General features: G+C 39.0%; 1 protein-coding gene across 2 annotated transcripts in view; it reads right to left on the reverse strand.

The window, feature by feature from the left end:
• Positions 1 to 487: 487 nt before the first annotated feature.
• Positions 488 to 17,007, reverse strand: part of LOC104587016 (putative hydroxyacylglutathione hydrolase 2, chloroplastic) — a 33,688-nt gene continuing 17,168 nt past the window's right edge. The window contains exons 4-8 of one of the 2 annotated variants that reach the window (XM_010244441.3): positions 16,844 to 16,967; positions 15,240 to 15,340; positions 4,222 to 4,296; positions 4,027 to 4,125; positions 488 to 892 (exon numbers count right to left, since the gene is read on the reverse strand). In XM_010244441.3, coding sequence (XP_010242743.2) covers positions 746 to 892; positions 4,027 to 4,125; positions 4,222 to 4,296; positions 15,240 to 15,340; positions 16,844 to 16,967 — 546 coding nt within the window. In that variant the 3' untranslated portion in view covers positions 488 to 745. The remainder of the gene's footprint in view (positions 893 to 4,026; positions 4,126 to 4,221; positions 4,297 to 15,239; positions 15,341 to 16,843; positions 16,968 to 17,007) is intronic. The other variant, XM_088896267.1, reaches the window with a different exon arrangement.

Genomic DNA, 17,007 nt, shown 5'->3' on the forward strand with positions numbered 1-17,007 from the left:
TGCAAATTATATGTTTGATGCTCTAGAAGCCAGGGGTGGTGAAAGAACAAATGTTTTGGACGCAGATGCAAGCTAAAAAGAAAGGGGGAGTGATTTCATCTCCTTCATTTCCAAGTACATGTTGTACACCTTGTTTTTCTTTTAATAGCAAAGTTATGAAGTTATCAACTAAAATAATTACTGTTGTTGATGTATCTTGTCGATTTGAATTTCCTGGCATTATAACCGACCATGTATGTAAGTATAAATTCGACAAGCTCTTAGTTCTCCCATCCTGTTTGCGTCTTGAGTTCACATTGGCGCCCACAGAGCACACTCCACAGGTGCCCCACATGTACATCCAGCGTGCATTGGGAACATCTCCCGTCACGCTCATGCAAATCCGTGGATAATCGACAGCTTCAGAGGAAACGAAACGTGTTTGATCCACGAATTACATGCAACTATGCTGGTCATCACGATTAAGCTGAGATGGTCATTAAGGTAGTGTTATTAAGTTCCACTGGAACATTTCTGTTATCCAGGAAAAAAAAAAATTGCTCCAAATCCACTAACTGAACCATGCATACAGCATTCCCATACCCTTTATGAGATTTACTCTCTCCTTTCCACAACAAACTTCTAATATTTTAGTCTGGTAAGTGAGAGAGACATTTTTTTTCTTGTACAGGAAATATCAGGAGTTATCATTCCTCAGGTTAAGAACCAACAACTCTTATATATAGTTTACAATACCAAGTATATCTTACCAATTATCTTTTGCTCTCCGGATGACACTTAATGCTTCAGCATCATTTGCAGTAGCTGGGATATTTAATGCTTGGCGGATTTCCATGTTTGATGTACGAAGGAATGGATTACATGACTTCTCCACTTTAAGCGTTGTAGGGATCTAAAACAGTAAGAATTGTACACAAATTATTAATGGAAACCTTCAAAACACAGTGTCAACATGAAAGGGTGTTTAGTCAATATGTGTGATTTTGTTTTTTCAAAACAAAAAACAAGCCACACATCAGCAAAAAATGTAGTGTCGCAGTCCCCGCTACGACCCTCTTTTAAACAGGCCCTTTTAAAACTTAGAATCAAGACCAGCAACCTCAGATAAATGAACTCTTTTTTTTTCTTTTTTTAATGAGTTCCATGCAATCAATTTAGTAGTAAATCATGATACTGGATATGGTGACACATCAATTTTCACAACTGTAAAATGCATATTAATCTGGATAATCCAAGTATCCAACTCCTGTTCAAGTGGTTCACAAGCCCCACATCAATTTCTGGTCATCCTTCTTCATCTTCATAGTGAGAGTCCAGGAAAAGGGTTCTAGGTACATTGGAGGAGGAAGGTTGTTAACTATGGAAGAAGCAAAGTCTGTACCACTCTTAGTTATTTCTGAAGTGTTTTTTTTTTTTTTTTGATCAATAACAACTTCAGCAATTTTATTAAAATATCACATTGGAGGAGGAAGGTTGTTAACTATGGAAGAAGCAAAGTCTGAACCACTCTTAGTTATTTCTGAAGTGTTTTTTTTTTTTTTGATCAATAACAACTTCAGCAATTTTATTAAAATATCACAAGAATAGTTACAGCAAGGAAGACAAACACTCTTATCTTCCAAAAACAACTTAAGTCCTCAAAGAAAGAAAAGGAAAAAAAGAAGCAATTTAGTTACAACTTAGCCCAAAACATTACATCCCTTTCTATCCCCTGTTTAGCTAGCCCATCAGCTATAGAGTTAGCTGTTCTTTTAACCCAGCTCATCCTGATTTCCATTTCCCGCACCAGCCACTTGAACTTTCTTCTCTCATTGCTGTACTTCCATAATCCACAGTTGTCTTTCTTCAGCCACCCTATCACCACCTCCGAGTCCCCTTCAATTATAAGTTTTCTGACGTTCATCACCTTAGCTTTCTGACGTCCATTTCTAAAGTGTTATTCAAGTATGGCCTTACCCCATTATGTTTATTTTAGTGATTTAAATATTCCTATTGCTTTAAGAAAAGATAAACAACATTTATCTAATTAATACTTATTGTATTTCCCAATAATCATCTTATAATTGTTTATCACCTTCCTATAAAGTCTTGCTTTGTTGTCCTTTGAGTCTATTCCTAGGAATGTCTTAGAAGCATTGTCTAGACCTTAGTGGAAGGAATCTATGTAGGCTGAGATGGGTCTAGACATGATATGTTGTTTGTTTGTCTAATGAGAAGGAAATGATGGGGTGTAAAGGGGTGTTCACCATCAAAGTATAGGGACAATTGGTAATTAAAAGGTACAAGATGAAGCTAATAGAAAAAGGCTAAGCTCAAAGATTGTTTAGAGACCTTTGTTCCTATCACCAAAATTAACTTTGTCAAGCACTTAGTTTTGCTTCCTCTTGCATCTTCTTATTCTTGGCCTTATACTGGTTGATGTAAAACTGCTTTCTTGAATGATGATTTGACATCCAATGAGATATTATGCTAATGTTGTTATAAGAAAGTTAAGCAAATTGAAAAAGTCATCATATGGGCTGAGGTAATCTCCCAAAGTGTCATTTGATAGATTTAGAGGAACATTAATGAAGGTGAGATTCTCTTAGGATCAACCAGACCACACATTGTTAATCAAAAGGGAAGGTACATTATTTATAGCTCTTATTGTGTATGTTGATGATAAAGTAGTGCTTGGGAACGTTCCAGAGATAGAAAAACCCAAGCAATTTCTTAGTTGTGAGTTTGAGATAAAAGGTTTACAGAAATTTCAATATTTTCTAGGTTGAAGTTGCAAGGTCAAAACATGGCATATTCATTTTATAAAGGATGTATGTTTTGCATCTGTTGAAGGAAATAGGAAAACTAGGAGTTAAACCAATAGAGTGATAGACATGCCCATTGATCCCAATAATAGGTTATCGTCTTCAGCTAAGAAACCACTAGAAGATAAGAGGACATTCCAACATCTAGCAGGCAAATTTTTACTTTTATGCATAACTCAACATGATACTTTTCATGTAGTTAGTGTGATGATCCAGTTTATGCATGTCTTTAGTGACATGGTTGCTATGTAGAGATTTTTTGCTAATTAAAGGGACAGCCAAGCAGAGGCATTCTATTATTTAATCATGAACAGATGAGAATTGAGGCATTCACAGAAGCAGATTTGGATGGTTTAATCACTGATAAGCTCCACTTCTTGGTATTGAACTCTTGTTTTTGACGATTTGATATCTTGTAGGAGCAAGAAAACAATTCATCGTAGCTCAGCTCAATGCTAAAACAGTATAGAGCCATAATTCATGGCATTTTAGAGATATAGTGGATCTGGTTACTACTTGATGAGCTGAGAGTTGAGTATAAAAGGCCAATGATGCTTTATTGTGTAGTTGGCAGAAGTGTTCACTAAAAGGGTGGTCAAATCTAAGCTGAGCCATAATGTCATCGAGTTGGGGTTGATTGATATCTAAGCTCAGATTGAGGGGAGGTGTTGATAGAGTAAGTAAATATCTTTCTACTGTTTTTTATTATTTTCTATTATTTATGTCTTTTTATCATTGGTGGTCAGGGGTGTTCTTGTAAATTCTGTATTTTGGAGATTCATACAATGGCAAAAAAGCTGCATATGCAACCTGAGAAGCTCTTTCCAATCTCTTTTAATACTTCTTCTCTCCTCTTCTTCCTCTTATGTGATCTCTCCATTAAACCTAGATTAATTTTACAGCATCTTATAAATTTCTTGATTGTATCGAGCACATGTCATAAGTAACATTATTGGGATGGTTATCCATAAATTAGTCCAGAGGACATATTATATGTTTGACCTTAAGCTGCCTTGCATTTTAGTGCTGGTATCTTTACAAGAGGTGGACCATCAACTGACAGCATGGATACTAACGAGGCATCCAGAAAATAATTCATACTGGGCATAGAATTGCAAGTTTTCCAAATTGTGAAGTAAATGTGAGGCACATTATGGTTACTGGTAATGCTACTTCCTAAGGATCTCAAAATTTAGTTGTTTGATGAGGTACAAGAGATTACCGTTGGCAAGCCCTTGCTGCGGAGATGAGCTACATGAGCAGCATATGATTGGAGTGTCTCATTCTTAGGTTCAATAGACAATGCAAACTTTGAGTTGCTCTGTCAAAAATGAGTATCTCATAGTGAGACCATATAAATGCCAATGCCTAGACAAATGACCAAGTGCAAGTAAAGCCAAATAAGGAGATAATTTACCAAGGTATATTCATGGCCACAATATATATTTGTCTCATCTGGCAAAGCCATTATTCTTTTAAGTGATGAAAGCATCTACAGAACAAACAGTCATAATATTAGGCTTGTGAATGACTAAGTAGAATACTAACCACAGAACATTCACCTAGCTAAAGCATGTATACACCTGCAAAACTCAATATGTAAACACGAGGAGAGCAGGGGAGTGTTATATGTTTGACCATCTGGTAACTTGCACAAAATTTAGAGTTTAAAACATCAGCCCAATTGGTGACACTTACCATTGTATTTCAGATTTTATTTTCATAATGATATGTTCATCCATTACTATAAGCCTGGGCATGAAGGGGCTGTCCGAAGAAAAAAAAATAATAAAAGCAATTGAGCAGTTTGAAGGAAGCAGGAGAGAAGAAAAAGTAAGAAAAAAAAATTAGGGGAAGAGGGAGAGGAGTGGGAGACGGAAGAAGAGAGGGGAGAGGATTTGGTAGAAGAAGAGTGAAGGGGCTACCGGAAGCAAAAGATAGGACGGGAAGTGAAGGTTGAGTCAGAAAAGAAGGCTATTAATAATGAAATTGATATCCTGGAAAGTTAATGGCCTAAGAGATGGGAGAAGGAGGATGTTTATCCTGTCAGCCACCTTTCCTTTTCATGCCAAACTACTGGCTTCGCTTGGAACCTCTTCAAGGCAATCTTTGGAGTCAGAAACTTCCAACCAAGATCACCTGCAGAGATTTTTCCATTGTGGCCAAGAATCGGAGGTGGTAAGCTGACCAAGATAGTCTGGAGCTGTCTTCCATTTGCTGGAATATATGAAAGGAAAGAAATATAAAACTTTTTGAAGATGAGAAATCCCTATTCGGTTCTAGGTTAAAGTAGAGAAGAAGAAGAAGAGAAGAAGAAGGGTTCGGCCATATTAGGAAAAATCAGTCCACCTCTAGCCGACCCACTTGTATTTATCTCCAATAATCATAGTTACAAGAAAGACCATATTGTCCCTCATAAGTGATGGGACACATAACTTAAACTTAAATAAAATAGACCTTTCACTCTCAAATAGATAAACCCAAATGACCAAAATACCCCTGATTTGTGTATTCTAACACTCCCCCTCAAGCTGGAGAATATATGTCATATAGTCCCAGCTTGTCACAAATATAATCTACTCTGCCCCGAGACAATCCCTTTGTAAAGAGATCTGCCCACTGATTTCCTGAGCTCACATGAGATGTGGTTATCACTCCACTTATCACTTTCTCTCTCACAAAGTGACAATTGACCTCAATATGTTTGGTTCTCTCATGGAAGACTGGGTTGGAAGAGATGTGAACAGCAGCTTGGTTATCACAGTATAGTCTCATGGGTTTGTCAACCGAGAACCCCATCTCTTGTAGCAAGTTCTTCAACAATACTAGTTCACATGTGGTATGAGCCATAGCTCTGTACTCAGCTTCTGCACTACTCCTTGCCACCACTGTTTGTTTCTTGCTCTTCCAAGTTACAAGATTGCCACCAAGGAAGGTACAATACCCTGTAGTTGATCTCCTGTTTAATATAGAACCAGCCCAATCAGCATTTGTATACCCTACTATTTCAAGAGTCCCTCCACTTTGGTATAGCAAACCACGACCTGGAGCACCCTTCAGGTACCTAACAATCCTTAGAACTGCTTCCCAATGAGGAATCCGAGGATGTTGCGTAAACTGACTCACCACTCACAACAAACGATATATTTGGTCGGGTAATAGTCAGATAATTCAACTTTCCCACCAACCTCCTGTATCTTCCAAGATTATCAAACTCTTCACCTGCATCAACACTCAACTTGACATTAAGTTCCATAGAAGTCTCTACCGGTTTAGTACCTAACAGTCCTGTTTCTTCAAGTAGGTCAAGAACATATTTTCTTTGACATAAGTTAATTCCATGCCTTGACCTTGCAACTTCTATTCCCAGGAAGTATTTCAGCTTACCCAAATCTTTCGTATTGAAGTGGTCCTGTAGGAATTTCTTCAACTTGTCAATCCCATTACTGTCACTCCCAGTTATGACAATATCATCCATATACACCACTAGCAAGATTTTCCCATCTTTTGATTCATGGCTGAACACAGAATGGTCTACCTGACACTGTTTCATCCCAAATTCTTTCACTACTTCACTGAACCTCCCAAACCATGCGCGTGGAGATTGTTTCAGTCCATAAATTGCCTTTTTGAGTCTACAAACCTTACCATCCTCCCCCTGAGCAACAAACCCTGGCGATTGCTGCATATACACTTCCTCAATGAGATCACCAGGTAGGAAAGCATTTTTGATGTCCAGTTGCACAAGAGGCCAATCATACATAGTAGCTAATGAAATCAACACCCGAACTGAACCAATTTTAGCCATAGGAGAAAATGTCTCCATATAGTCCACACCATACAACTGAGAATAGCCCTTGGCCACTAACCTGGCCTTCAATCGCTCCACATTGCCATCTGGAAGATACTTCACTGTGTAAACCCACTTACACCCAACAACATGCTTACCAGGAGGAAGAGCAGTAAGTTCCCACGTGTGATTGTGTTGTAGAGCAGAGAGTTCCTCTTCCATGGCTTGCCGCCACCTTGGGGAGGTAAGGGCTTCCTGAACAATCTTGGGAATGGAAATAGATGATAGCAATGATATAAAGTTGCGATGAGAAGTAGAAAGGTGAGCAGCTGAAACATAGTGTGAAATAGGATGAGAAGTACAAGTGTGTTTACCTTTCCGCAGGGCAATAGGAAGATCAAGGTCTAAGGGAGAAGAAGCAATGACAGGATCTGTCGACGAGGGCTGAAATGGAGGAGGGGTCGGTGCTCTTCTGTGAGTATACACGTGTTTGATTGGTGGCCTCTCAGTAGTAACTGGCACGGGAGGTGAATCTGCAACTGGAATGGGAACCACGTGAAGGGGATCCGCAACAGGGACAGGAAGAGGAACTACGGAGGAAGGAGAAGAAACCATAGTATCCGAGAAAAAAGGAACTGATTCAAAGAATGTGACATCGGAGCACACGAATGACTTATGGAAGCTAGGGTTATAGCACTTATACCCTTTCTGAGTCCTTGAGTAGCTAAGGAAGATACACTTAGTAGCTCGTGCATCTAACTTGTCTAAGCCAAGCCCCAAGTTTTGAACAAAACAAACACATCCAAAGACTCTTGGGGTGAGAGGAAACGGAGACAAGGTGGGAAACAACACCGAGAAGGGGGATTGACTTCCAAGGATGGACATGGGCATCCGATTGATGAGAAAACAAGATGTGAGGACAGCATCACTCCAAAAGTGCTTTGGGACATTCATATTAAGCATAAAAAACTGAGCAGTTTCAAGGAGATGTCGATTTTTCCGTTCAGCTACACCATTTTGTTGTGGGGAGTAGGCACAAGAAGTTTGATGAATTATCCCATGGTCCTCTAAGTATTACTGAAATGGTATTGAGGTGTACTCTTTGGCATTATCGGAGCGAAGAATTTTAATATGAACATTGGGTACGTATTTCAGCATAAAATTTTTAAAAAATAGAAAACAATTCACTGCGATCTTTCATAAGATAAATCCATGTCATCCTTGAAAAGTCATCAACAAAAATTACAAAATACTTATAGCCATTGTATGACATCACTTTGATCGGACCCCAAAATCAGAATGAACTAAAGAAAAAGGACTCGAGACACGACTATCAACTCTTTGACTAAAAGAGACTCTATGATGTTTCCCAAGCTGACATGACTCACAATCCAAAGATGAAAGATGACTCAAGGAAGGGACCAACAACTTCAGAGCCTTGAGAGAATGACGACCAAGTCTGTAGTGCCATTGAAGAGGAGTAAGAGAGGACTGAAAAGCTACTGGAGGGCCACCACCATCAAGGTAATACAATCCACCTGCCTCATGCCCTCCACCAATCTTCATCCCCGTCTTGAGATCCTGAAACACACAAGAAGAGGGATAAAAGGTTATGGAACAATTAAGCGACTTGGTTAATCTACTAATAGACATAAGGTTAAAGGGGAACTTGGGAACATATAAAACAGATGATAAAGACGAGGATAGATCAACATCACCAACACCACAGATGGGAGATGTAGAACCATTAGCAAGAGTAACTGTTTGAGATGTGAAGGACCGAGAAAGAGAAGAAAATACATTAGGAGTCCCAGACATATGGTCCAAGGCTCCGGAGTCAATGATCCAGGGTGAAGGCTTAGAAGCCAAGCAAGCCATACCTGAATGGGCAAGGGTAGTTGTGTTCTGCTGAGATGTCTGAAGGAACTGCTCATATACTGCACGGGGTACACTCACCATCTCCTTCCCAAAAGCACTAGTAGATGTGGAGGGAATCAGGTCAATTTGCTGACTTTCAGTAATTGTACCACTACCCTTAGTCACAGCATGGTTAGCCCAAGTGTTGGGTGGACCATGTAAATCATAGCAGAAATTAACCGTGTGCCCCTCTAATCCACAGTGTGTACACTTCCTAGGGGCATTACTTCTTCCTTTACCACGACCTCCCTCTGAGTCCCGACCTCCACTCCGGCCACGAGCACGGTTAAACATGGGACCACCACGGTTACCTGGAAGTCCACGACCACCACCACCACCTCTATTTCCACGGCCTCCCCCTCTAGTCACCACAAAACCAGATCTGTCTGAGAGAGAAGAATGCTCTATAGACTCAATAGATGTCCTCCTGAGACGAGCAAAAACTTTTTCAAGTGAGGGAAGAGCAGACCCCCCCAGTATTTGTGCACGGACAGGCTCATATTCAGCCTTCAAACCCACCAAAAACCTTGTCACATCAAGTTGCTCACGCTGTTGTTGCTGAATCTGAACATCCTGTGTCAGAGGATGATACACATTGAGCTCATTTCAGATATTCCTCAGACTTGCATAGTATTCCTCCAAGCTTTGATTGCCTTGCTTCAGATTAAAGTACTCTTGGTACAACTGATACACCCTAGTTGTATTGTCTTGTCCGGAGTACAGTTTCTTAGCATGATCCCATATTTCTTTAGCTGTATCTAGGAACATAAAGTTCATGCTAATTTTTTGTTCCATGCTATTCCACAGCCATGTCATTATTTGTGCATCTTCCTGTTCCCAGTCACTAAAGCCCGGAGAATCAGAGGGTTTCTCCTCTCTCACATGTTTTACCTTTTTCTTGGCCTTTAAAAACACCTCCACAGATTTTGCCCATGGCACATAATTCCCACCATTCAACTTAATAGATGTCATTTGAACATTTAGGTAATCTGGAGAAATCATAACGCATATTTTATTGTCATTCCCATCTCCAATCGATGCCATCTTAACTAATTCACCTTCAAATATTCAGCACAACCTCACGCACTTCCACAAAACTTATCTCACTCTCAGCACCACCAACTTCTTCAAATACACATTGCACATCAAATACAAAAGCTGAATCAAACACCTGTACTGCACACTGCAGAACCATTCACACACCAAATACAAGGGCTGAAGTCACTCTACCATTGAACCAAACACAGAAATCAGTATAAACACCACCACACGACACAAGGTTTCACTTTCAACTATTCAGAATCACCCACACACCATTCAACACAGTACAACCACCACCACACCACTGCTGTCGTGAACTTCAGCAGTCGAAAAACTCTACTTTCAGCACACATATGAGGTAAAAACAGAGAAGAACAAGGCTGATATGCATACTAATCACTCCAAACCTCCACAAAAAAAAAAAATTGAACCAAAACACAATTTACAGTCCACTATTTGGGCAAAAAACAGAACTGCTCATACCTGTCCACAAACAGCCCTCTTCGTATCACAGAATAGAGGGCATCTAGTACACAACCTCAACGACCACCACCACAGTAACTGGAGGCATACTCACCTCCAAAACCACAAAACGACCACTCCTTTTTGGCCGCTTGTCGAGCTTCCACTTAGGCTAGAAGAAAATCGAAGAAAGCTGAAATAGTTGGCGGCGAACCCAGGAAGAAGACAAACAGTGAGGAAAGAGAAAAAAAAAGGGAAAAGAGAACTAGGTTTTATTGCTCTGATACCATGTGAAATCCCTATTCGATTCTAGGTTAAAGTAGAGAAGAAGAAGAAGAGAAAGAAGAAGAAGAAGGGTTCGGCCAGATTAGGAAAAATCAGTCCACCTCTAGCCGACCCACTTGTATTTATCTCCAATAATCATAGTTACAAGAAAGACCATATTGTCCCTCATAAGTGATGGGACACATAACTTAAACTTAAATAAAATAGACCTTTCACTCTCAAATAGATAAACCCAAATGACCAAAATACCCCTGATTTGTGTATTCTAACAGAAGATAAAGAATGGAAATTGGATAAGTTAGTGATGGCTGTTGGAAAATCAGTGGCAGATTGGGTCTTAAAGATTGCCTTGAAGAGGGAGTGTCTTAATGACAGATCATGACCCAAGAAAGGAAGAAAGGATTATATATTATTAGAATGTAAAAAAGTGTGAAAGGACAGTTGTGTCCCTCACATATAAACAAAGAATAAATACAAGAGTCGCACAAGTATGATAAAGTAGGATGTATATTACAACAATGCTCACGACACAAATAAAAAATAATCAGTCCAAAACCACTACATCTCTACACTGATACCATATTGTCATGAATAATGAGGAAAAAAAAATAAGGGAATAAAGAAGAGTAGAGATTATTTTGTTTAACAATATTAGACACCAATCTTGTCTCCATAATGAGACTCTTTACATAATACTAAAATTATCCAAAATCACAAGAAGCTCCCAATTGGGCTGGTATTACAATAAAGTCCATAACTATATATTGTCTTCCTAAAATAACTCTTATAAAGGGAGATTTAAAGTTGGCAAGTTGTAATTGCATCTGGAATAATCTTCTTTCTCCTTTGATACACTTGTAATTCCTTTTGTGGACCGACAGCCTGACACTTATAGGAAAAGACTTTTTTTGAAGGATCAAGAAAAAAAATCATTAAATTGAAAAAAGGATTACATCTCAACACCATTGGTTGTCAAGTTGACACACCAAATAGACAGTAGAAGTCAAATTGAAAAGGATTCTTCATTACAAGGCTGTAAATCAAGGGTATTCCAGAATCTTTCCAACAAATCAGCTTTGGAACTTGGTCAAAACCTGGAAGTCTAAGGTGGTAAGGCCCCAGTCTGAAATCAGATTGCTCACTGCAGCTACCAGGTATTCAATGCTTTTTGACCTATTCTCAAAAACCCTTCTGTTTCTCTCCTTCCAGATAGACTAACAAACTGCAGAAGGAACACACAGCTCCAGAGAATCCTAGCTTTCTTGCTGCCTCTGAGATTTGCCCATTTGGAAAATATCTCTGCTGGACTCATTGGTTGGAAGACACTCATCTCAAATAAAAAGGAGAAAAACTTCCAAATGAAACTTGCTACACTGCATGAGAAGAAGTGAAGGACTGTTTCTTCCTCCTGATTACACAAATAACACCAGCTGGCCAGATGCAATCCCCTAGACTTCAGGTGATCTGAAGTGAGGATATTGTCATGCGCCACCAGCCTGGCAAAGGCTTCTACCCTTGGGGGGACTGGGTTACCCCACACTCCTTTTATCTGGTCTGAACCCATTCCTTCTCTTACTAGCGCCTTGTAGAATGACTTGACAGTGAATCTGCCTTACATTCTTTCCACCATAAACCATCTTCTGTAGACCTAGAAATGCTGGTCCCTTCTAATTTTTCCAAAAGCATGATGCACTCTTCCACTTCTTGATCCAAATGAGGCCTTCTGAATTTCAGATTCCAGATCAATTGCTCCCCTCTCCACTCATAACAGTGGTCTATTGAAATTTGTTGGTCTGTCAACTTGTATAATCTTTGGGCAAACCTCACTCAACTTCCTTATCCCAAGCCACTCATCTTCCCAAAACCTCACTCTAGATTCATCCCCCACTTTAAACTTGACCAAACTTCTGAACTCTTGATTGAAGCTCATGATTCCTTTCCAAACACTCACCCCATAAGAACTTCTTAGTTCCCTTGATTCCCACCCAAATCTGACCACACCATATTTTCCAACCACCACCCTCCTCCATAAATCCTCCCTCTCTCTCCCTTGCCTAAACCTCCATAACCATTTCCCTAGAAGTGCTTTATTTATTAATCTTACCCTTCTCAGCCCCAAACCTCCCCCCTCCTTTGACCTGCACACCTTTTTTCCACTTGACCAAATGAAATTTTTTGGATCCCCCACCCCTTCCTATAGAAAATCTCTTTGAATTTTCTCAATCTTCATAGCCACTTCTTTAGGGACTCTTAGCAAGGAAAGATAGTAAGTTGGTAAGCTGGATAGAACACTCTTTATAAGCGTAATTCTCCCACCCAATGATTAGTACTTGGCTTTCCATCTGTCCAACCGCTTCTCCACTCTTTCTATGAACGACCTCCAAATGCTAATTGCTGCTGACTTTGACCCCACCGGTAGCCCTAGATATATGAAGGGAAATTCCCCTACTTTGCATCCCATTACCCCTGCAATCATTCCATCTCCTCCCTACTTATGTTCCCAACTCCTATCAGTAAGCTTTTCTCTAGGTTCACCTTCAATCCAGTCAGCACCTCAAAGTTGGCTAGAATAGCTCTGAGATTCAGAACTTGATTTACTGAAGCATCCAAGGAAGGTGGGAGATGCACAGTCCTTCAGCTCCTACTTTAAAGCCTTTAATCCAATCCCTCTGAACTCCTTTCTTCATGATCAGATTTAGTGCTTCCATCACTAAAACAAACAGCAAGGGGGAGATTGGGTCCCTTTGTCTCAAACCTCTAGAAGCTTGGAAAAATTCAGATGATACTCCATTGATTAACAAAGAGAAAGAAGCTGATGGAATACACCCATACATCCAATCCCTCCAAATCTCCCCAAACCCCACCAACCTCTGCATCTCCTCCAAGAAACCCCGTTCCACATGATCATACGCCTTCTCTATATCCATCTTGCAAATCATGCCTGGTCTTCCACTTCTAATTCTTGAGTCAATACATTCACTAGCCACCAAAATCCCATCCAGACTTTGCCTTCTTCTGCAAACACCATCTGAGATTCCCCTACCACCTCGTGAATCACTCTCTTCAACCTGCTTGCCAACACTTTTACCATATAAAGACTGCTTATTAGGTTTTTTTTTGGTAGTTGCTTATTAGGCTTATTGGCCTGAAATCCTTTATGTGCACTGCTCCGCTCTTCTTCTGTATTAAAGCTACGAATGTAGCATTTACCCTTCTGTCTATGATTTTGGTTTCCCAAAACTCCTTGTACATCTGCATGAAATCCACTTGTAAGAAATACCAGCAACTTTTAATGAAATTGAAGTTGAAACCATCTGGGCCTGGTCCTTTATCCCCATTAATCTTCTTCAACTCCACCTTTACTACTGCTACTTCAAGGGACCTTTCTAGCCATCCTGCTGAACTATCACTCAACCGACTTGGTTCTAAGTTTCCCAATGACACCCAGCTCCAATTTCTCCCCGTATACAACCTCTTGTAGTAGGCCACCAGTTTTTCTTGAATATCCCCCCATGTATCTAGTATCTACCACCTCCTCGTCCACTTGCACCCTAGTGATCATATTTTTCCTTCTTCCATTTGTATATGCATGAAAGAATTGAGTGTTCTTATCTCCTTTTAACCACAATGCTCTTGATTATTCTCCTTCTCTTATTCCTATTATCTCTTGAGTCTTTTCCTATATTGGGCCTCCCACTTATAGGAAGACTCAAGAGGTAATAGACTAATAGGAATAAGAGAAGGAGAATAATTAGAAATATGTGGACTGACACCCCACATGTTTTATATTTGAGTTTTCTTCAAGAAACCAAGGAGTGTCAATCCTCTTAGGTTTCCAGGGAAAGCTACACAATTTTGAAGTTACATCAAAGGATCTTGTCAAGTAGCATTTGAAGACTAGGAAGTGGGATAATGCAATTGAAGAGTGTCTTCCCACCAGCCATATGCATCATGGTTTTGCAAATGTACAAGGGGTAGATTCAAACCGAGCCGAGCCAACTACCTGGCTATTCGAGCTCAGCTTGTTAAACAATGCCAGGCTCAAGCTTGAACTTGATTCGAGCTAGAGACTTGAGCTTGAATTCAGCTCGGCTCAAAAGCTTGCAAGTTCAAGCTCGGCTGCAAGCCAAGCTTCCTATAAAAAATAAAAATTATACATATAAAAATAATTATAAAAAATATTTATTATCATACATATAAAAAGTAAAAATATTATGTATAATATTTATTATTATACAAATAAAAAATTGTTTTTATTTTACATACAAAAAATAAGAAATATAAAAATTATTATTGTATATATATATATGTATGTATGTATACATATAATAAATATTATATATATTAGGCTCAATTAGGCTCGTGAGCCTCACAAGCCGAGCTTCACTTGGGCTCAAGTTCGGTTTAAACTGAGCAGAATCGAGCTTTTCATGAGTCAAGCTCAAATAGCTCGTGAAAAGCTCGATTCATTTCCACCCCATGTACAAATATGGTTTACATTTATGCAAGTACATGAAGATTGAGTATATGATAGGCTGATAACTAGTCATATATCAACAGATATGCATATCAACCAGTCTGCTTCTATTTTCAACTACATTACCCAGATATGACAAGGACACAGTTGGATAAAGAATTTATACTAAAAACAAAGTTTTTAAAACAATACGGAACCCTGTACAGGTATCCAGACATCATGGGTTTTGAACAGACAAAACATAATTGAAACATGATAGTTGACCTATCAGTAAGTCACAAGAGACACTTGAAAATAGCTGAATTTTCTTCTTTTCTTCCTTATATGGTGGGCAATTTGCATATATGGTTGCCAACACATAGAATATTGTATCCTTAGTTCCCGTTTGACCTTTGTAAGAAAATGAAGTTATTAATAATGGAAAGGTTGTTGCATACATGGTTGTGATCATGAAAATTGTTACCTGCTCAGGCGTTCCTTCAAAAAGCTTTCCACATGACAAGCTGAACAAAGTATCTCCTGTGAAAATAGCCCCAGATCCTGGAAAGTGGTAGCTAATATGGCCTGCTTGAAATTTAAACCAACAGAGAATTAGAAGACAGTGCTCAAAAACTGCAGTTCACTATAGTGCACTTTAACCTTTCACACTTGGGCAAAACATGGATATGGTGGAAACATTAAGATATGGATGGGTACACTATGAAAACTCAAATAAAGCCCAAAAATGCATTGATAAGACTAAATCAGTAAATCTAAGTATGAAATGACTATAAATATGCTATATACACATAAGAAGCATATATTTTAATAGTAAATGTTAAGTGTAAACCATAGGGATACACTTAGGAAACATTTTGAAATGGTAGAAGAATTAAAATATGGCTTAAATCTGGAAAAGCCACACATGTAGAAAATTCATTAGCCAAGTTTTTGCAATTTTATACATGTAAAACTATGTAGGTCAGTCAAACTCCTTTCTAGACTAAGACTTAAAATTGTGATTCTTCCACTCAAACTACAACTAAACTAAATAAATTCTAAACTACTTAACCATCATCGTAATCTAAGCTTTGCCCCAACAATATGGGGTCAGCTACATAAATCCTGTTTCTCCATTCCGTTCTGTTCAGTACCATATCCATTGTTAAATAATGGCCACTTAAATGTTAAATGGCTGCCCATAGCTCTTCTAACCTCTTCCAACTTTAACAGATCACTTCTTCTGACAGGTTCTGTAAACAGTCTTTTGTGCATGTGACCAAACCATCTCAGTCTACTTTCTCTCATTTATCTGGCACACTGATTTTTTTTTGGACATGCTGTTTTTAACTGCCCAACACTCTTCTCCAAACAATTTAGCTGGCCTTAAACTATTTTATAGAAATTTTCTTTTATCCAAAGTGGTATTTGCCTATCACATATGCACCCCTTTTTTTGCCCATCCTGCTCTAATTCTATGAGTGACATCTTCCTCAAATCCCTCCTTTGTCATGAATTATTGAACCAAAGTAACAAAAGAGGTCATATTGATTTATTTCTTGGTCTCAAATCCTAAGTGTACCCTAGTTTGCACTTTACACTCCTATTATTATAAAATTTTTGAGAATTTGCATGTATTCTGTTTTGATCCTACTTATTCTAATATATGTGTATATTGTCTATAAAACTTGCATTTTATCCTTCATTAGTTTCATCAATTAATACAATGTCATCAGCAAACATCAAGCACCACAGGACCTCCTGCTACCCGCTACTTGTTCCCACATCCCTACCCACGGGATATAACAGCTGCACATTGGGAATATCTCCCTTTTCAATCATAGGGAGATGTTCCCAATGCACGGCAGCAGTGTTTCATGGGTATAGATGTGGGAACAAGTAGTGGGTAGCAGATCCAGAGGCCCAAATGATGTCCTCCCTGAATTAATTAAAATCCACAACCCCATTTCTTCCTACATCCTTTTTTCTTTTTGATAAGTTAACCATAAGCTCAATCATGAGTGTGTAGAAACACCTTATTTCTCTATAAGCATGAAAATAGTCTATTAATAGGTACGAGAATACAACCTCTTGTATGACCAGGGGTTTCCATTACAAGCACTTCATGGCCTGCAAACATCCACTTGTCCCCATCGTTCAGAGCTATATCAATGCCAGGAATTCTATCCTTGTCTATGCTGGAGCCAATTACCTACATGTAACCAAAATAATTTGAGTGTCCCAAGAGATGT

Source organism: Nelumbo nucifera, chromosome 1 (assembly GCF_055504915.1).
Source record: "Nelumbo nucifera cultivar China Antique chromosome 1, China Antique-T2T, whole genome shotgun sequence".
NCBI classification, from domain to species: Eukaryota; Viridiplantae; Streptophyta; class Magnoliopsida; order Proteales; family Nelumbonaceae; genus Nelumbo; species Nelumbo nucifera.